At 49.3% G+C, this 19,553-nt stretch overlaps 9 protein-coding genes; 5 read left to right on the forward strand and 4 right to left on the reverse strand.

Annotated features, from left to right (window-relative positions):
• Positions 1–3,619: 3,619 nt before the first annotated feature.
• Positions 3,620–4,566, forward strand: RCC_00579 (probable Diphthine synthase; the record flags this gene model as incomplete). XM_023765733.1 has 2 exons in its annotated part: positions 3,620–3,754; positions 3,820–4,566. 2 exons carry the CDS (start codon positions 3,620–3,622, stop codon positions 4,564–4,566), a joined length of 882 nt encoding a protein of 293 aa, XP_023621501.1.
• A 721-nt stretch (positions 4,567–5,287) lies between these two features.
• Positions 5,288–6,224, reverse strand: RCC_00580 (related to CRH1-family of putative glycosidases might exert a common role in cell wall organiza; the record flags this gene model as incomplete). XM_023765734.1 has 2 exons in its annotated part: positions 5,288–5,373; positions 5,435–6,224. 2 exons carry the CDS (start codon positions 6,222–6,224, stop codon positions 5,288–5,290), a joined length of 876 nt encoding a protein of 291 aa, XP_023621502.1.
• A 631-nt stretch (positions 6,225–6,855) lies between these two features.
• Positions 6,856–8,300, forward strand: RCC_00581 (probable gamma-glutamyl phosphate reductase; the record flags this gene model as incomplete). XM_023765735.1 has 2 exons in its annotated part: positions 6,856–7,156; positions 7,243–8,300. The coding sequence occupies 2 exons, from the start codon at positions 6,856–6,858 to the stop codon at positions 8,298–8,300; spliced, it is 1,359 nt and encodes a 452-aa protein (XP_023621503.1).
• Positions 8,301–8,806: 506 nt separating this feature from the next.
• Positions 8,807–9,754, reverse strand: RCC_00582 (uncharacterized protein; the record flags this gene model as incomplete). The annotated part of the gene is made up of 1 exon (XM_023765736.1): positions 8,807–9,754. The coding sequence occupies one exon, from the start codon at positions 9,752–9,754 to the stop codon at positions 8,807–8,809; it is 948 nt and encodes a 315-aa protein (XP_023621504.1).
• Positions 9,755–10,528: 774 nt separating this feature from the next.
• Positions 10,529–12,104, forward strand: RCC_00583 (related to glycosyl hydrolase; the record flags this gene model as incomplete). XM_023765737.1 has 3 exons in its annotated part: positions 10,529–10,561; positions 10,615–11,769; positions 11,832–12,104. 3 exons carry the CDS (start codon positions 10,529–10,531, stop codon positions 12,102–12,104), a joined length of 1,461 nt encoding a protein of 486 aa, XP_023621505.1.
• A 321-nt stretch (positions 12,105–12,425) lies between these two features.
• Positions 12,426–14,783, reverse strand: RCC_00584 (related to AAA+-type ATPase; the record flags this gene model as incomplete). Its single annotated transcript, XM_023765738.1, has 1 exon — positions 12,426–14,783. The coding sequence occupies one exon, from the start codon at positions 14,781–14,783 to the stop codon at positions 12,426–12,428; it is 2,358 nt and encodes a 785-aa protein (XP_023621506.1).
• Positions 14,784–15,067: 284 nt separating this feature from the next.
• RCC_00585 (related to dehydrogenase) lies at positions 15,068–16,028 on the reverse strand (the record flags this gene model as incomplete). XM_023765739.1 has 4 exons in its annotated part: positions 15,068–15,426; positions 15,480–15,552; positions 15,607–15,920; positions 15,977–16,028. The coding sequence occupies 4 exons, from the start codon at positions 16,026–16,028 to the stop codon at positions 15,068–15,070; spliced, it is 798 nt and encodes a 265-aa protein (XP_023621507.1).
• Positions 16,029–16,323: 295 nt separating this feature from the next.
• RCC_12075 (uncharacterized protein) lies at positions 16,324–17,169 on the forward strand (the record flags this gene model as incomplete). XM_023765740.1 has 2 exons in its annotated part: positions 16,324–16,381; positions 16,442–17,169. 2 exons carry the CDS (start codon positions 16,324–16,326, stop codon positions 17,167–17,169), a joined length of 786 nt encoding a protein of 261 aa, XP_023621508.1.
• Positions 17,170–17,541: 372 nt separating this feature from the next.
• RCC_12076 (related to 4-coumarate--CoA ligase) lies at positions 17,542–19,300 on the forward strand (the record flags this gene model as incomplete). XM_023765741.1 has 2 exons in its annotated part: positions 17,542–18,327; positions 18,377–19,300. 2 exons carry the CDS (start codon positions 17,542–17,544, stop codon positions 19,298–19,300), a joined length of 1,710 nt encoding a protein of 569 aa, XP_023621509.1.
• Positions 19,301–19,553: the final 253 nt, after the last annotated feature.

Raw genomic sequence — 19,553 nt, forward strand, 5'->3', positions numbered from 1 at the left:
CTCTACGGATAGAACCTAGAGCTAGCGACGCGCCCTCTAGGCGACGGCGCTAATACCTAAGACATCGCTCGGGACGAGCTCTTAGAAGGGAGAATGCCGGCCGCTATTAACTTAGCGAAGCGTATACGTAGCGTATATAAGGAGCTTACTAAGCGATAGCGTAAAGCTAAAGAGCAACAGTTAAAGTACTATAATAAGAGCTATAAGCCTATAAGCTTTAATATTAGTAATCTAGTGCTTCTCTCTACGAAGAACCTTAAGCTAGAGGGTAAGAAGAAGATAGGACCTAAATAGCTAGGCCTATACCGCGTAATTAACGTAATTAGGACTTAGGCGTATTGCTTATAGTTACCTACCTTAGTAAGGATCTATAATGTCTTCTACGTTACTCTATTAGAGCTATATTCTAGCCGGAAGAGTAAAGCGTAAGAGGAGCGTATACTACTCGTAGTCGACGAGGATAGGTAGTAGGAGGTTAAAGAGATTCTTAATAAGAGGGTATAGAAGGGCGAAACGTTTTATTTAGTAAAGTAGCGTAGATAGCTATTAGAATATAACTAGTAGGAACCTAGTATATATATTAAARACTACGAAGCTCTCGATAGGTTCGAGGCGTAGGCTCCGMGTATACGTAGAGGCCGCGTAGTAAAAGAGGCTYRGAAGTAGAGCGGARYAAAATAGAAGAAGAGTAATAAGAATTAAGTAGTTTTATTACGGTTAGACCTAAAGGGGATTACTTTATAGACTATACTATAAGATAGGCGTATGCGCTACGCAAGCCTAGAGAACGCGCTAAGTACTCTACTCGAACTTATTCTCCTCCGCCTCGGACTCCTCGAATAGCTCGTTTCTAGTAAGGGCAGCATCGAAGGTATTAGTAAACTGCCTTATTATCTCTAACTACTATATAGACGGTTAGTATTATAGACGCATACGAGGAGTAGGCGAGATACTTACGATACGACCGACTTAAGTAATAGCTATAAGATTGTTCGTTAAGCGAGTAAGATTAGGCGCCTCGACTACGCTACTTATACGCCGTATACCCGAGGTAGGCTCGTTAATACGGATCTAAGTATCTAACTTAATACTAAAGGTATTTGCCGCCGCCTTATAAGCAGCTTCCTCCTAACTGCCCTTTTGCTTAGCAGTATCTAATAGATTAAGCTCTTAAGCCGTAGCTATAACGCTATCGTAGCGTAGGCGCATCGCTACCGGTACGGGTTTATACTTATAATAATTATTCCTTTAAGGGAAGTTAGCGCTACGTAAGAGGGGAGTAGGCGTCTCGAATAAGTATTACTTACTTATAATAGTCGTACTTACGCTTAAACGCGCTAAAGATAGCGTTATAGCGATAGCTAATATAAAGGTATACTAACCGCATATAGCGGCGATAGGCTATAGGCACCTCGACGGCGCGGCGCTTGCTTACCGACGCTTAAGCGGGAGTCGCTAGCGGGTCGGGTGCGCGACGCTTATAGGGAGTACGTAGCGGTATAATAAAGAGTAGATATATAGAAGAGAAATCTATAAGATAGAAAGAATGTTAATAAGAGGTAGTTACTAGAGTAGGTTACTTAGCAAATAACCTACTTAGAGATCTATAGATATAAGACCCTTACGGATAGTAGCGGTAACGCATACGCCGCGTAGTAGGGGACTTATTAACCCTCTTATCGAGCAGCGGTTATTAAGGGAATTAAACCCTCGCCCTTTTAGGTACGGCATTTAGCCTACTAGAAGGAGGATAAAGTTCCGAAAGCGGCTACTTCCTATATAGCTAGTTTAACTAGCCGGCTTTTATATAAATAGCCCGAAGGTTACTTAGAAAATAGGTACTTTACTATATAAAGTCTACGGACCCCGAGCGCGACGTATACGACGCGCGCGCGCCTCTATTTCCTAAGCCCCCGAACTAAGGCTAGTTCGTATAGGGGGAAGGAGGTAATTATAAGGGCCGTATAAGAGCYCTTATAATAAYAGGATTAATAGAGGTAGCTAGATTAACTAACCTTAGAGAAGGGAGTGTAATATAACCTAACTGCTTAGCGTAGGCTTAGCGTATACATAACTCCTATGCATAGCGCACATTTAACCTACAAGAATTAGTCTTATCTCTAATCGAGTAATTACGGGTGTCTAATACATTGCTACATCTTTACCCTTATACCGACCCTAAGACTTACTCTAAGACCTACGAGACTACTTATCCTTTCCTAAACGCAGACCCTTTAACTAATTATTCGTAGCTATACTTATAATTATTCTACGCTTAGGTCGCCGGTATATATTCTCTAGTCTGCTATTATACGCCTTTAGCCTCTTCTAATAGGCTCTCTTACTAGCTATTCTATCGCTATACTAGTAGGTACTTTTAGTTCCCCGCTAGATATAGTTACTATAGGCTAAGTTTAAATATCTACGCTAGATTATATAGCGCTATTCTCGTTAGCGTCGAATACCTTTATACGAGTAGGAAATATACTAGAAATAGCCTTAGGCCTTTAATTATATTACTATCGTAGTCCTTCCGCTCCTTATAATCTCCGTAATACTCCTCCTTAGTTAATATTATTCTACTACGATATTATTAGCTATTATACTTTAATAATTCTCTAATAGGATTATATAGACCGGCTCGTAACTAGAAAGGCGTCGACGTAGTTCGGACGATCTTAGATATTATCGATCCTATTAGTAAAGCTATTATAGATCTCGACGTACTTAATAGTAGGCTTAGCTATTATCTCCCTCTACTCGCGGTTAAGGGAGAATCCTATTTTCTTAAGCTATTATACGGGTTAGCGCTACTCTTAAAGTNTAATAGTAGGCTTAGCTATTATCTCCCTCTACTCGCGGTTAAGGGAGAATCCTATTTTCTTAAGCTATTATACGGGTTAGCGCTACTCTTAAAGTATTAAATTCCTAGCTTATACTCTTATAAAGTTCTACTTAAAATATCCGTATTCGCTATTATTATCCGGATTCTTAGGGAAAGTTCTAGTCCTTTAGTATTTATTAGTATCGATATAACCTAGCTATAAGTATAGTAACTTAGGCTTCTTCGCCTTCTTAGGCTTTTATATAAGTAGTATAGAGAAGAGAGGAGGATATAGGTAGGTAGTAAAGGGGTAGTATAGTAGTAGGAGTAGTAGGTATTAATATTAGTATTTAAGTATTAATAAGAGTTGCTAAAAGAGTAGTAGGTATTTATCCTACTACTCTTTTAGAGATCTTACTTACTTATATAGAGAGTTATATAGCTACCCGCGTAATGCTATTATACCTTTACTTTATCCTTACTATTATTACTTAGGTATCGTAGACTTAAATAAAATTACTTTAAAGAAGGAAAGCGAGGATATTATACGCGCACATTAAATTACGCTACTTGTTACTTATTATACGGAATACACCTTTAATTACCGAGGTTCTAATACCCTATAATGCTAGCGTCGCACTATCGCCTAAAAGGATTGTTGCAGAGTTGTTCTTAAAAACGCGCCGTACGCTATATTAACGTAGTGGGGTAAATCCCAATCTTTCTTCTGATGCTGGAGTGTCTGTTTTGCTACGAAACGATAAAAACTTGCCCAAACTCCCGACCGCATTCCCAATGTTGTACATAATTGGTCTCGGTCTGGCCGACGAGCGGGACATTTCCACCCGAGGTCTCGAGATTGTTCGCAAAGCCGAACGCGTATATCTCGAAGCCTACACCGCAGTCCTTCTCTGCGACAAAGAGCAGTTGGTATGCCACTTTTCCCAAGAACCCCCTCTCTCTCTCTCTTTCATTCCCCTGACTCACACGCCCAGGAAGCCTTCTATGGCCGTGAAGTAATCATCGCCGACCGCGAGATGGTCGAATCGCAATCCGACGACATCCTCGCCAATGCAGACACCGTCGATGTCGCCTTCCTCGTTGTGGGAGATCCCTTCTCCGCTACCACCCACACCGACTTCGTTTTGCGATGTCGACAAAACGATCCTCCAATCCCCACACGAACGTTGCCAAACGCCTCCATCTTGACGGCCGTGGGTGCCACGGGATTGAGTCTGTACAACTTTGGCCAGACGGTCAGCATGGTCTTCTTCACGGATGAGTGGAGACCAGACAGCTTCTATGATCGCGTCGCGGAGAATGTGAAGCTGGGATTGCACACGTTGGTTTTGTTGGATATCAAGGTCAAAGAGCCGGATTTGAAAGCCATGGCGAGAGGGAAGATCATCTATGAGCCTCCGCGATTCATGACCGTCGCGCAGTGTGCGAGTCAAATGGTGGAGGTGGAGGAGGGCACGGAAGAGAAAGAGGGGAGGAAAGAAGACGTCTGTGGGAGGGAGAAACTCGCTATTGGAGTTGCGAGATTGGGAAGTGAAGGAGAACAGATTGTTGCCGGCACATTGGAGGAGCTGATGGAGGCTGATCTGGGAAAGCCGTTGCACAGTCTGGTGCTGTGTGGGAAGACGATGCACGAGATGGAGTGGGAATTTGCAAGAGGCTATGCTGTCGATCAAGAGAAGTTCGACCGGATATGGAAGAGAGACTACGCTGGCAAGAGCTGATGACATTTCGCGCATCGGAAACAGCGGTGCTTCTGGCAAAATTCACACGACTTTCTTCGATCTTGATGTCGAGAGCGGAGTGATACTGCCCCTCTCCATTTCGTAACGCAGCTTCGTAACGCAGCTCTCTGGACGTGCTGCATGTATGAGGCTGACTCTAGGTGCAACATTAGCTGCTGTCAAAAGCATGCAAGACTGCTGCTCAGACGGCCTTCTCTCGCACTTCGAATGGATGGTAGACATGAGTGAATATTGATCTCCTCCAAAGTCGTTTCATGGACATTAAGCTATCGTATGTCGCGAGACACTATCATCATCTACTCATCATGCTCTCATGCTTTGTACAATCTTTTCAACCCGCTCAACCCAAGCATGTCTCTATATGCAACGCTATGCCGTGTAAAATAACCCAATCGCCAAAGTAGCCACAGCCACCCAGCTCGCTCCAAACAATCTATTTCCCAATTTCGCCGCACCAGAATGGTGAACGGCTTGTGTAATAAGTGATGCAGAAGAATCCGCCGCATAAGTCGTGGTAGATGCAGACGTCTCCAGAGAGTCCGCAAGCTTGATTGCCAATTTTTTGCCTCCAGCAGGCGGGGTGATGCACGCGGCGGCATAAACAGTGGTCGGCAGCCCCTGGTTATCCCATCCTGTCGATGCTCCCGCGGGTACAGTCTCGGTTGTCAAGAATCCTTGTTGATCATAAGCCGTAACGAACTTAGAATCTGAACCCGTGCAAGAAGCTGCCGGCGAGGAGACAGAAACCGGCGAGGGCATAGGTGAGGTTGATGGGTATGCTGGCAACTGTTTCAATCGTCAGTGCGTTGCTCTTCGTCTGTATTTTGCAAAATCGATGCAGGCTTACTCACAGTGGTCGCCGAGGACGGAACGACCTTTCCCGAGGCACTGATAGACCACCCAGATGGTAGACCAGGCAGGGTTGTGTACGATACAGTCGCCGTGTTAGTCCGATGGGTTCCGTCCCAGGCAACATTTCCGCTGGTAGTGGAAGTGATGGCCGGGGCGTCGGTGACTGTCACACTTCCTCCGCTGTTTCCATTGACTGCTCCGCCCGCTGCAACGATGCTTTCCCATGAACCGCTCTGGTCGCCGTAGCTGTAGGATGTTCCCGTAGAGTAATCGACGATTGAAACGGAGCTCACATACATGGTGAACGGTCCAGCACCGTAACTTGTTGGACCACCTGCCCAGTCGATGGTGCCTTGAGAGTTGCTCGAATCACCCCCAGCCCACGCTCCAATCTTCAGCTGCATTGGCGTTTGTGGATATTGGCCACCGGCTTGTCCGGCGTTGAGCACACGAATGACCTTGTTGTCGATTGACCAGACGATCTGGTTTTCTGTCCATTCGGTGGTGTATGTGTGAAATTCGGCCTGAGTGTTGGCCACCGCGTGGATAGCTGCTCGGTCGTATGTCGTAGTTTGTCCTTTTCCGAAGTAGTTTGATTGCACTTCGGCGACTGCGCCTCCCAGCCACTCCCAATCAATTTCGTCCAGATCATCTGATTGTAGAACTGCTGAGCTCACGATTCCAGTCCCAGGCGCGGCCTTTGTCGTGATTGAATATTTTCCAAACATAATATACCATTTTGATGACAGCGTCGGCGCGTCGCCTGGTTTTGCGACTGTAAACATTGCTCCATCGGGGCCAYATGTGGGATTGCTCGAGGCGGTAAATTGGTCGGATTCGCCGTCTTTGAAGTCGATCGTGAGAGATCTGCCCAGCGCTGGATTCGCGGGGCAACCGGACTGTGTTGTTGGATTGCAACTTGAAAATGTCTGTGCTGTTGATGGTGATGCAAATATAAGGGCTGCAACAACAGCCAGTCGCAGAGGCGATCTCAGAGAGAGTAAGCTCCCTATTGATATCATGGCTGGAGCGTGATGTTGCTGGCAGTCGAGGTTAGACGTTGCGTGGGTGTGAACGTTTTGAAGACACGCGATGTCGTTGTGGCGAGGGAATAGAAAGACAGGGTAAGAAAAGAGTAGGCTGTATACTTATTCTACCGCCAGCACGTGCCTCGTCATCTGTTTGCGTTGGCATTCGCTGTTTTGAAAATGTCGGTGGTTAGAAAGGTGAGGTGGCAGGCGCGGCGGATGGCTGGGGAGGTTGGGACGACCAGTCTAGCCGCATCTGGGCTCGGCACGGCAAGCGGGAAAGCCGCGATATGTGGGCCGAGATGCCGGGACATTCACATTTTGTGAATCGGGTCAACGACAGCGTGGAAATCGCGTCTGTTTATAGCATCTTCGTTTCAGCTAAAAGATGTCTCTCACAAACGCTTCCCCCGAAGAAGCTGCTCGCGCTGCCAAGATATCTTCTCGAACCCTTGCGACGCTCTCAGAAGATGCACGAAACACTGCTCTCGATGCCATCATCGACGCACTTTCAACTGCGCGGGAAGACATTCTAGCCGCCAATGCTGWTGATCTGGAGAATGCGAAGAAGTCTACTGCAAATGGAGAGTTGAACCCCAGCATCTACAAACGATTGGATCTCTCGCGGAAGGGAAAGTTTGATGACATGCTCCAAGGCATTCGAGATGTGCGCGGCCTGGCGGATCCAGGTAGGTAAATCCATGTTGATACATTCATTTCATCGCTTCAGCTTCACCGCTTCGTTCGTACACTAGCTGATTGATCTTTTTATCAGTCGGCAGAGTAGATCTGCGTACAGAATTGGACGACGGCTTGATTCTTCAACGGCAAACATGCCCCATTGGAGTCCTTCTGATCATCTTCGAGGCGAGACCAGAAGTCATTGGCAATATTGCGTCCCTGGCAATCAAGTCTGCCAACGCAGSAATTCTCAAAGGTGGCAAGGAATCCACAGAATCCTTCAAAGCCATAGCATCCACCATTTCCGCCGCGCTGGACAAGACTGATGTCCCCAATGACTCCATCCAACTTGTCACGACCCGAGATGCTGTGGACCCGTTACTCGAACTCAGCCAGTACATCGATCTTGTGATTCCGAGAGGCTCGAATGAGCTTGTCCGCCACTGTCAGACGAAAGCCCATATGCCCGTCCTTGGTCACGCAGATGGCCTCTGCAGTCTATACATCCACTCGGACGCAGACTCAAAGATGGCCGCAGATGTCGTCGTCGATTCGAAGACTGACTACCCAGCAGCATGCAACGCGGTCGAKACTCTTCTCGTCAACGAAGACGTCCTCACTACAGTCCTTCCAGCTGTGGCAACCGCTCTGCAAGCTAAAGGCGTTATCCTCCGCTGCGATGCACAAAGTAAAGCAGCTCTCACATCATCCCTTGACAAGGAGGCATCTGCTCAACTTCAAGACGCCACAGAAGAAGACTTCAACACCGAGTTCCTAGACCTCATCCTCGCAGTCCGCACAATTCCATCAGGACCCAATGCTGTAGACGCTGCGATTGAGCACATCAACACCCACGGATCACACCACACGGACGCCATCGTCACAGCTTCCAAGGATGTCGCAGACCGCTTCTGTAACAGCATAGACACGGCGTGTAAATTCTGGAACTGCAGCACGAGATTCTGCGATGGCATGCGATTCGGTTTCGGCACCGAGGTWGGTATCAGTACCAATAAAGTGCATGCACGTGGTCCCGTGGGACTTGAAGGTCTTATGATTCATGAGTACCGCGTTGTGGGCCAGGGACACTGTGCTGCTATGTATGGAGGTGGAGGGAAGCAATACAAACACAAGAAGCTGCCCCTGAATTAGACTGGAGGCGAGGCTGTTCTGTACATAACATGAGGTAGGCTTCAACGCAGACCATGAATCACGGCAAATTTGCCTAATAGTACTGCCCTTGCGAAGAGTGCAGCTCTCTACAGCCAAAGTGTGGCATGTTGCCTGCTTTCTCACAACCTCGAATCTCTTAGGGTTAGGGTTTGGGTTGGGTATCTGTTGTCATGACCAGTTTACACAAGACATAWTCGACCCCGTATCCAAATCTTACATAGCTCTACCAGGTCATTGGTGTGGTTAGGAACACTTCATGTGCTCCCCAACCACTACGCACGATACGGTGGATCACGCTGGAGATCTGTCAGTCATGTCTCGTAAGGTGCTTCTGATTGACTGTCGTAAGTTGGAGCATGATTCGTAGTGCTGTATTTCTATGCTTCCGTTCTTCCAGGGTATCTCAAATCTCAAACCGATGCGCCTTCACTGCCACTGTCCCTCATATACCACCTTTCCATACCGCAAAAGAATCAAAGCATGCGTCACTTCTTTGCCGCAGCTCGGAACATGCTTTGAATGCCACTAACACCCTTGGGTGCAAGGTTCATGCCCACAAACCTCGATTCTGGCAACCGCTTTCCAGCCTTGACACTCTCACTGACCCATTCCGCAGAGATGAACTTGATCCCCTTTCCTCGCATGCTAGTGATTTCTTTCTGGATTTTGCTGCCGGCAAGTCCACCTCCAGAGCCTCCACCACCGCTGCTGTTGGGCTTCCCGATGATGACGTGCGTGACAGTTCTTCTTCCAAGCGCGATCGACATGTTGCCTCCATGTGAGCTTATGAGGTGCTTGAGGGCGTGGTCGGACAGAGGATAGGTAGAGCCATTGACGTAGAATGTCAACGAGGAGAATATTGGAGGCGGCGGCGGCGGATCATCCTCCTTCTTTTCTTCGAATTTTGGGWTGGAAGTCCGTGATTCTTCTGATGACGGTAGCGGATCAATGGGCTCCRATAGATCGGATGGTGACGTCCAGCTCGTTTCACGAATCTTGCCATCCTCCCTTCGGAATGGAGTATATGGATTCACGACCTTCGTCGAACGTGGCTTCTCGGGACTGTCTTCTGTCTTGATGCGCTTCGCCGGCCGTTCACTCGATTCATCACTGCCCTTGCTGACGGTCATCGTCGCCCACAAACTCTGCTGTCCACCCGTTCGCAGCCCTTTCGCGCCCTTCTCAAATCCACCATTCTCCGTCCTTCCATCTCGTCCAAAGTCTTCACTGCCGGCGCCCACACTGTCACTGACCCGCTTCCCACCCCCAGCTCCGCCGTTGAATTGTTGATGGAGCTTGCGATGCCGGGATTCGCGCCATGACGTACTCCCGCTCAGTTTGTTTTCTGCGCGCTGGTGGCCGGTGGCGGACGAGCTGAACGGGTCGAAGATGGCTTTGCTCGGCTTCGCCGCGACCGGAGCTTTGTAAGGCATGCTGCTTCTCACGTTCGTCGCATGCCCGCCAGGACTTGCAGGGGTGGATGTCGTGGCGTGCGAGATTCGCGTTGCGGGGGACGACGATCGACTTTCATCCAAGTGGGGCCGACGCTCCGATGCGCGACAAGGATGTCTGGTCTGGTGGATGAAAGTCTCAGATGACCTCCGTTACAACATCACCTGGATTTCCCTGCCGCCATGTCATTTTACCAGGAGTTCAGGGACCAAACCATCGCAGCAATTTCTTTGTTCACCTGTTCGTGGTCCATCGCCCGGGATGTCCTCTGATGCACTCCGGAGTTGGCATTTACGGGCGTCGATCTGACGTTTCTGTAGCCGCTATTTTGTCGCACGACCGATCATTAACGTAGAGGCTGCATACTTAGATCTACGGTAGATGAGAGTTGCGGAAGAGATCGACAATTTCGGACCGTTTCATCCGTACCTGCCTCGCTACCCTCGACCCTCCTGCCCACGCGCCCGGATAGAATGAGGACGCTATATGATGCTCGTGGCATCCGCCCTTGCCCTTGCCCTTGGGCGGCCGTGGGATTTCTTTGCTTCTTCATCACCTTTGTAGCGATTCTCAGCATGCTTTACCATATCTCAATAGCAAACTTAGTGGCTTTATCGTCAATTGCAAAGCCAGCCGTTGCACAGAAAAATCCGTTTTGGGCGGATTATCATGGCGAAAGCAGTCCCTGGCAGTGGGGAGGTCCCGATCAAACGGGAGAATACTGGTTGAACGAGACCCAAGCGGCGCTGTCCACGATGCAGAACATGTTCTGGAATGGGTCTTACTGGGTTGGTGCATCCGCTCGTCGGACAGATAATTTGATGACTGAGTCTTTGTTTAGCCTAGCACGATCCAATGGATAGGAGCACTGATTGACAACATTATGATTTCCACGCAGGAGACGTTGGGCGGCCTCGAGTCTTCAGATTCTAGCTATGTCGCCCGGTCGTCAGAAACTCAGGCCGACATTCAGAAGTACTACGCCCAGACTCGGGCATACTTTGATTCCGAAGATACGATTCAGATATTTGATGCCGCATATGACGATGCTCAGTGGGTGGTCTTGGAGTGGTTGGAAGCAATCAAGTTCATCACCCAGTACGGCTCGACCTCTGGGTCCGACCTTGGGCAAGCCGACATTGATATGTATGCACACCGCGCCCACATCTTCTACAACATTGTACAGGACAAATTCAACACGACCCTGTGTGAGGGTGGAATCAACTGGAATCCGCACTTGGAGCCCTACAAAAATGCCATCACCAACGAGCTCTTTCTTTCTAGCTCAATTGCAATGTATCTCTACTTCCCTGGCGACACTAACACGGATCCTTACCCGCACCCAGACTACCGAACCCAGACAAACAGGACTTTGCCCAGTCTGACTGCAGTCAGCGCCCACGACTCCGTGTTTCTTGACAACGCAGTGAAAGAATACGACTGGTTCAAATCACACAACTTCACGAATGCCCAAGGCCTGGTAGTCGATGGATTTCACATCTCCTCTGGCCAAACAACCTGCGATCAGAGAAACGAAATGGTATATACCTACAATCAAGGAGTTCTTCTCTCCGGCCTGCGAGGTCTATGGGAATCAACCGGTACTGTATCATACCTCGATGACGGTCACAATTTCATCACGACAGTCATAAACGCCACGGGCTGGAACGCCGCTTCTGAAAGCGAAGCAGCAGAGTGGGCTGGTCTCGGTCGTAACGGGATTCTCGAAGACTACTGCGATGCGCCGGCGAATTGCTCGCAAGACAACTACATCTTCAAAGGAGCGTACTTTGAGCATTTTGATGCCTTTTGCAAGCTACTGCCGACTGAAACGCCGCTTGTCGACGGTGTGACTAAAGTCGCGCCTGTAAGTCTGGCAGAGCTACATAGCAACAAGTGTAAAGGGTATGAAAGTTGGGTGCGACATAACGCGCACGCGGCGTTGAGTACGCGCAATGAAACGAACATCATGGGCGAGTGGTGGGGTGCATCATACGTAAGTGCATGTTCCCATGGTTGGTGTCTTTACTACGGCAGTCGAATAACAACGAATCGCAGCTGAACAAGACTCAATCTCGACAATCAGATCTCGCGATCCCGCCGCCTGCGGGTAGTGTTGACATTATGAATGAGCCTTGGCTACTCAACTCTCCTATTTGGGAGTGCAGTGGACGAGGCGAGTGTAGCATTTTAGGTCTGCGCCTTGGCTCTTATCGGAAAAGAGATCATAAGAGACAGGCCTCTGAAGGACAGGTCAGGACTGTGGAGACACAGGCACAAGGGCTGAGTGTTGTTAGGGCGGCCGCAGACTTGGCGATGAGATACCCTTGATGGCAGTCGCGAACGATTTATGCTAGTTTTGAACGAATCGATGATCAATGAACGTATTTTGCGAGATATGACTGTAAGTTTCTTCTGGGGATGTAAGGTAACAACGTCGGTCGCCAAATCCGACGCCCATGAAGGCGTAGTGCGGATTTTGGAGGAGCACGAACGAGCAGCGAGGAGAATAAATGCGGGAGCGCAAACGTAAATTGGTAAAGAAATGGTTTCGCTTTTGGCACCCTGCTCAGGAGATCTTCCGTACAGCATTCTACTCAGAAGTCATCAAGGCCGGATAGGCTTATTTCATCTCATTTCAATCAAGTGATTCTAATACCCTGCCTCGTTGATAGCCTCACACAYGACCTCTGCAAACCGTCCAGCACGATCCGGATCTTGCATCGCCGTCTGTATCGCCAAGATAATCTGCTGAATGCCCACCCCAATGTTCTTGCTCCCTGTTGTAGCTTCAATCTCTCCAATCGCCCTCCTGATACCTTCGTCATCAAATTGCCCGCTTTCCTGCATGACATGTGCCAGCTCTCCTTGAGTCTGTAGATTCGGTACTGCAATCTGCGCTTTGAATGCAAGTTGTAATTGTTGCAAGACAGTTCTCTCGCTCGTCGTTGCCAGGATCAAGAGCGGCCGACCTTTGGGTGGCTTTTGCTCCATCAGTCCTTTCAACGCTGCAAGGACTGCAGAGCTGAAACGCGGCCCGACCGGTACCCAGTCGACTAGAAGTTCAATGTTGTCAAGAACAAGCACATTCAAAGGTGACTTGTAAGCGTCCGTGAACACTTTGCTCAAGGCTTGGATCTTCTGAATCTCGTTCATACCCACCATATCCACCGGCCGTACCAACTTGATGAATGGGAATTCGCTTAGAAGCGCGATTTTCGCAGCAAGCGCAGTCTTTCCGGATCCTCGCGGTCCGTGCAAAATGACGGAGTGTAATCTGGTGGTGTTGGTGCGGACTTGCTCGACGAAGTCTCTTCCGTTCTTCAAAATCTTGTCGATTTGAGGTCCGAAATGGATGATTCCTCCTTCAACACAGTCGTCGAGATCTTCCTCGCTCACACCAAAGAGCGGTTTGACTTCTTGTAATGCACCGAGGAAATCATTCATGTGAATCTTCATTTCGTTGATGTCGTCGGAGAGAGCTGCAACGGTGCCGCCTTTGATGTGTCGTTGTAAAGCAAAAGAGCTGGCAGAWTTTACGAGACCGCTGATCTCGGCACCGGAGAAGTTTCGTGTCTCTTTGGCGAGAACTGCTAAGTCGACGTCGCTCCCTAGTTTATCGTTTTCCTTCATTTTGGTGGTGTGAATCTTGAGAATCTGGGCACGGCCGGGTTCGTCCGGGAGGGAAATTTCCATGTGAACTTCGAGACGTCCACTTCGGAGGAGTGCTTCGTCGATCWTGTCTTTGCGATTTGTCATACCAATGAGGAGGATGTTGTTCAGCTGCTCTACACCATCGAGCTTGGAGAGAAGCTGGTTGACCACGCTGTCGCCCACACCAGTACCACCACCAGCTCCAGAGCCACGCTGTTTGCAGACGGCGTCCAACTCGTCGAAGATGATGATGTGAAGACCTGATTCATCTCCCTTTTCCTTTTGCTCTTTTTCGGCGTCGGCGAAAAGCTTGCGAATGTTCTCTTCTGACTGACCGACGTACTTGTTGAGAACTTCGGGTCCGTTGATGACCTTGGGCTCGCGAGCGTTCAGCATCTTACCGATTTGACGAGCAATGAGAGTCTTTCCTGTTCCGGGAGGTCCAAACAACAAGATTCCACGAACGTGCTGAATGCCTAGCTTCTCTGCAAGTCCGGGCGGAAAGATTCTCGAGGCGAAAGCGCGACGGAAGATGTCACTGAACTCCTTGTCCAAACCACCAATACCCATGTCTTCGAATTTAAAGTCTGGACGAATGACGGAGTTGGCAGCCGGTCTTCTCGTCGAACCCTTGAGCTGTATAGGTGACTTTGCGTCCTTGAAGAAGTTGATGGCCGTCTCGGGGATCAACAACCCTCTCGCATTGGGATTTGTTTGCTGTGTTCCGCCTGCCTTTAAGCTCGCAAGATCCACCAGCTCTACAGTCCTAACGGTGAGCTTCATCTTCGGCCCTCGAAAGTCCAGCAAGAAGCTCTGCCCGGGCGCAAAGACCTGATTGCGGAAAATCTTGGTCACAGCATCTGCCAACTCGTCTTGATCAAAGGGAGGAGCAGCAGGTGCTTTACTCCCCGCGAATCCGATTTCAATGTCCATGCTGCTCAAATAGCTCTTGGCTCCCTGCTCAAATAGGTGGAATTCTTCGACCTCCACCACATCCGTCACAGCGATGCGCATCCACGTTCTTTGGATCTCATTCAGACTGATCTGGCCTCGGGGCATGGGTCCCGGACGGGCGGAGAGGACAAATTGGCCATTGAGCAGGAGATGGTAGTCGGTGCCGTCTGATCTCCGCTTGAAGTCCTGCTCACTCACGGCGCAGATGTTGGAGTAGGTCAGCGCCTTATCGGGCGATTGCACGGGTTGGAGCCTCATTCTGGCGGGTCGGGATGTGCTGGGATAGTCTCTCTTGGGTTCTTGATCATATGATGGGGCTTGAGAGGATTGTCGGGGCGGAAGTCGTTGGCCGGGCGGGGGAGGTTCCTGTCTCTTGCCGAATAGGGCGTCGCGGTTGAACATGTCGGTGATCTGTCCAAGCAGCAACTAACCAAAGTGCCGCGAATTGATGTGAAAGAAGGAGGGCTAATAATGCAGCAATTGAAACAGCTGCCTTAAAGTCACGGGTGTGACGTGCCAGCCTAAGCACGAGGTGAAGACGTGGCGACCCCACATTGCAGCCTCAGGCGCCAATTCTCTCCTTTTCCTTCCACCTTGCACCTCGCTCGCTTTCTTTGTTCACCTTTTCATCACAAGATATTACATTTTACGACGTATGAACATACATTCACGAGCTCGAATCCCATTTAGCTGATTTGTCGCCAAAGCGTGGCGCCGCCATCCACCATCATGTTGATCCCATTCACATAGCCTGCCTCCTCACTGCACAACCACGCCATTGATTGGCCAACCTGCTCTGGTAGACCCAGTTGACTAAGGGGCACACTACCGGCAATGGCTGATAGCTGCTCTTCATTGGCCATGGCCCGGAGACGTTCCGTATTGGTGAATCCTGGCCCCACCGAGTTGACGCGAAGACCTTGCGGGCCATAGTCCATCGCATCTGTCTTCACTTGGCCGATGATGGCAAACTTACTGCTGCTATACGGCGTGACACCAGGAGAAGCGTTGATCCCTGCCATGGAAGATACCGAAACAATCGACCCTGAGAAGGTCAGCGAGCCGTTAGAAAGGCATTGCAGCTTGCATTTCACGCACCTTTGAATCTTGACGTTGGCAGTGGGTCTTGCTTCAGCATCTGCCGTATCTCAGCTCTATGACAGAGGAATGTCTATCGTTTTCCGTCAGCGGATATCTTGTCTCTGACTATGGGACTTGCACTCACCCCGAGAGTGTTGATACTGATGACCCTGTCAAAAGTCTCCACACTTGTCTCTGCAATCGACTCTCGTGCCGGGCAGATACCTGCAATATTGCATGCATAGTCGATTCTGCCAAATTTGGAGACGCAATGATCGATAAAGCCTTGCACCGAATCTTCATCGCTTATGTCAACGAGTGCTACCTCAACTTCAACATCCGGCTGATCTTCCAGAATGGTTTTACGTGTCAACTCCAGCCCGTTTTCGTCAACATYCCCTACGAGCATGCGTTTGCAGCCACTCTTGGCGAAAGCGAAAGCAGTACCTCTGCCGATCCCTGGGAAGGGAGTCAGCAAAGAATAAGGCGAGTTGGTCGCTGTTCAATCGACGTACCAGACGCTGCACCTGTGATCAAAGCCACACCAGGTAAGTTTTGTAGTGACATCGCTATGGCTGTATGTTCTTTTGATACGATGTCCGCTCGGTGTGATATCAAGTATGTATGTACAGAAACTCCACTCCATCCCGTGCCTCAAGCTCACAGCTCGAGTCTCTCTCGGCCCGAGAACACCACCACATGCAGTACTGACAGCTCTCACAGCTCAGCTCCGTCCTCACTCGGCCCGGGAGCACGAGATTGTACGTACAACCAGAGCTTCAACTCACGCAGCAGCACCTGCTATCGGAGACTTGCAGTCGAATCAGCAAACTGATTTTGGTCATATCACATCACATCAACAATGGAAGCGGCGAACAATGGGTGCAGCGGCGTTGCCTTGATCACAAATGCAGGGACTGGTGCCTACATCTCTTGCTGAACTATCAAGCATGCAAAGCTGACCATTATGCGTCGAACAGATCTAGGAGCAAGTGTTGCAAAACATCTGATCCAAGCGGGATGCACACGGATCGTCCTGGCCCACGGCTCGATCGCTCCCATCAAGGAGATTCGAGACAAGCTACCCAGCAAAATCACCGTGGAGCTTATGGAATACGATCCCACGTCCCTGGAGTCAATTGAGAAAGTCATCAAGTCGACCGTATCCAAGTTCGGTCATCTCAAACACTGCATCAACATCTTGACTCTCCTACAAGCTCCCTCGAAGCCCACAGCGGAAGCCTCAGTAGAAGATTTCAAATCAGGCATGACTTCTTCTGCTCGACAAATTTGGCTGGCCTGTAAAGCAGAAATCACACAGCTCGTGTCTCAACACGAAGCATCCACGGGTCAACCACAAAGTAGCGCTATCGTGAATGTTGTTCCGTATGGTAACATTGGCATTCATTCGGGCCATGGCTTGCAGGCTGTGAATAGCTACTCCTGCGTTGGTATTACGAAGAGTCTAGCATGGGATCATCGAAAGCAGGGGATTAGAGTAAATGTGGTGGCGCCTGCTGCTACTGATTCCAAGGAGGATCGAGGCGTTGCCAGTGTTGAAACTTTGAAGCAGGTCAACCCACTGGAGAGGCTGATTGAGGTGGATGAGGTTGCTAGTACGGTTTGCTTTTTGGTTGGGGATGGAGGGAAGGGAATCAATGGGGTTGTGTTGCCTGTAGATTCGGGTTGGAATCTTGTTCATGGTTGAAATGTGGTGATTAATATATTGGATTACAGCTATCAATCGAGGTATAGCTATCGTATCAAGTGGTGGACTAATTGACTGCTGTTTGAAGCCTTGCATGCAGTTGAGAAGTTTGAGTATGCTGAGGTCCTACTGGGAAGATGCATCTCGACTTCGAGAGCGACGTTGAAGGAGATAATCAGCGTAGCCTTCATTTGATCTTTGTGAGCTCGTGTTCGGTGCCCATCGAATTTGTCGGGCCGAAGGACGAGCTTGAGGCTTGCAGTGTGAGTACTCGACTTCCTTACAGCAGACGTTTGCGGTACAGACCTACCACAACACACGACAACAGTGAYTTTGCGGTCATTCCAAGAAATCACGACAAAGGCAGCGACCATGACCACTTTTCACAAGTCGCGATACACAATCGACATCCCAAACATCGATCTGCTTTCCTACATCTTTTCATCCGGAGACAAGAAATTCAGACAGAAGCCATTGTATTACGATGCTCACCAACCACATCGATGCTACAGCTTAGCAGAGGGTGAGGTACTGGCCAAGCGAGTCGGTAAGGGGCTACAAAACCTTGGTATCAAAGAAAACGACAAGGTTGTGCTGTACTCGGGTAACAATTTGTACTTTCCGGTCCTCCTCTGGGGTGTAATCGCTTCTGGAGGCATCTTCTCGGCAGTTTCACAGACGGCCTCTGTTGGAGAACTCGAGACTCAATTGAAGGATCTGGGTGCCAGCATTCTGTTGACCGGAATCGACGGTGCCGAGACGGCTAAGAAGGCTGCCGCCTCAGCGGACATTCCTCAGAGTCGGGTCCTGATCTTTTGCGATCCCGAGGATAGCGATACTCTCTGTACTCAAACAGATTTGCAACCATGGACTTCCTTCTGGGCATCTAGCAGAGACGTCGAGAGCTGGTCGTGGAAGAAGTCCCAGGATCCAACTTATCTCGTCAACAAGACTGTTGTGATCAATTATAGCAGTGGGACCACAGGCACTCCAAAGGGCGTTGAAATCACTCACGCAAATATTGTGGCGAATTCTTCCCAGCTAGTGTTTGTTCGGACGCTATGGAATCCCAACGACCCCGTCTCCGTCGCTCGCCACGAACGCCTTGGAAGATCTGGCGAACGATGGTTGGCTCCTCTTCCAATGTACCATGCTTATGTATGTATCTCTATTCACTTGTTGTCTCAACTTTCGCTGAACYATACAGGGTCAAATCTACTATTGCGTGAATGCCCCCCGCACGCAAGCGAAAGTCTTCGTCATGCGATCGTACACCATAACATCCCTCCTTCATTATCTCGACATCTACCGCATAACTCTACTCACCGGAGTTCCAACCATCCTGATCCAGCTGTCTAAACAGCCGCCAGGAAAGTACAACCTGAATAGCCTGGAGTACGCTCTAACAGGAAGCGCTCCCCTGGGCCCTGCAACAGGTCAACTCATCGAGCGGGACTTCCTGCCTCCAGGTCTACCTTTGAAACAGGGCTGGGGTATGACAGAAACCACCAACTCAATCTCTGGCTTCTCTCCCGACGACAAGAACGTTCCCGAATCGGTGGGATTCTTGAATCCAAACTGTGAAGCCAAGGTCGTCCCTGTGGAAGGCCAAGATTGGAAAGAGGACATTCCCACTGGTGCCGTGGCTGGAGAACTCCTAGTTTACGGAGCGAACATTATGAAAGGTTACCACAACCGTCCTCAGCAGACAGAAGAGACACTTCTAAGAGAGGATGGGAAGAAATGGTTGAGGACGGGAGACGTGGCCTATCTCGACACGGAAGGCAGAATTTACATCATAGATCGCCTGAAGGCCCTGATTAAAGTAAAAGGCTTGCAAGTATCTCCCGCGGAATTGGAAGCTGCGATTCTATTACACCCTGGTGTCGCGGATGTGAGTGTTGTGGGCGCCAAAACTCCTGACGGCGCGGAGTATCCGCGGGCCTTTGTGGTGAAGAAGGATGAGGGAATCACTGCACGGGAGGTTTTCAACATCATCTCGGGCAAGTTTTCGAAACATAAGCATTTGACTGGAGGGGTGTTCTTTATCGATGAGATTCCGAAGACGGGGTCGGGAAAGGTGATGAAGAGGATGTTGCCGGATTATCCACTTCGATTGTCGAAGATGTGAAACATTACGGTTCTATGTAGGGTAGGAGAAAGATTTAGGATTGCTCTTTGAGAATCCATTTCTCCATTTTTTTTTTGGATACTTACCGTCTCACTACAAGTGGAGATGATAGATATCACAGACAGGAGTCTCGGCAGCTGATTGACAGAGCGGAGTAGGACAGGACATGTACCGCTCACAAGCATCGCACTTAACCTGCATATTTTGGGCCCGAACGCTACATAAACCCATGTCACCCCTTCTTATACTTGCA

The sequence above is a fragment of the Ramularia collo-cygni genome (assembly GCF_900074925.1).
Source record: "Ramularia collo-cygni strain URUG2 genome assembly, contig: RCC_scaffold01, whole genome shotgun sequence".
In the NCBI taxonomy this organism is placed as follows: Eukaryota; Fungi; Ascomycota; class Dothideomycetes; order Mycosphaerellales; family Mycosphaerellaceae; genus Ramularia; species Ramularia collo-cygni.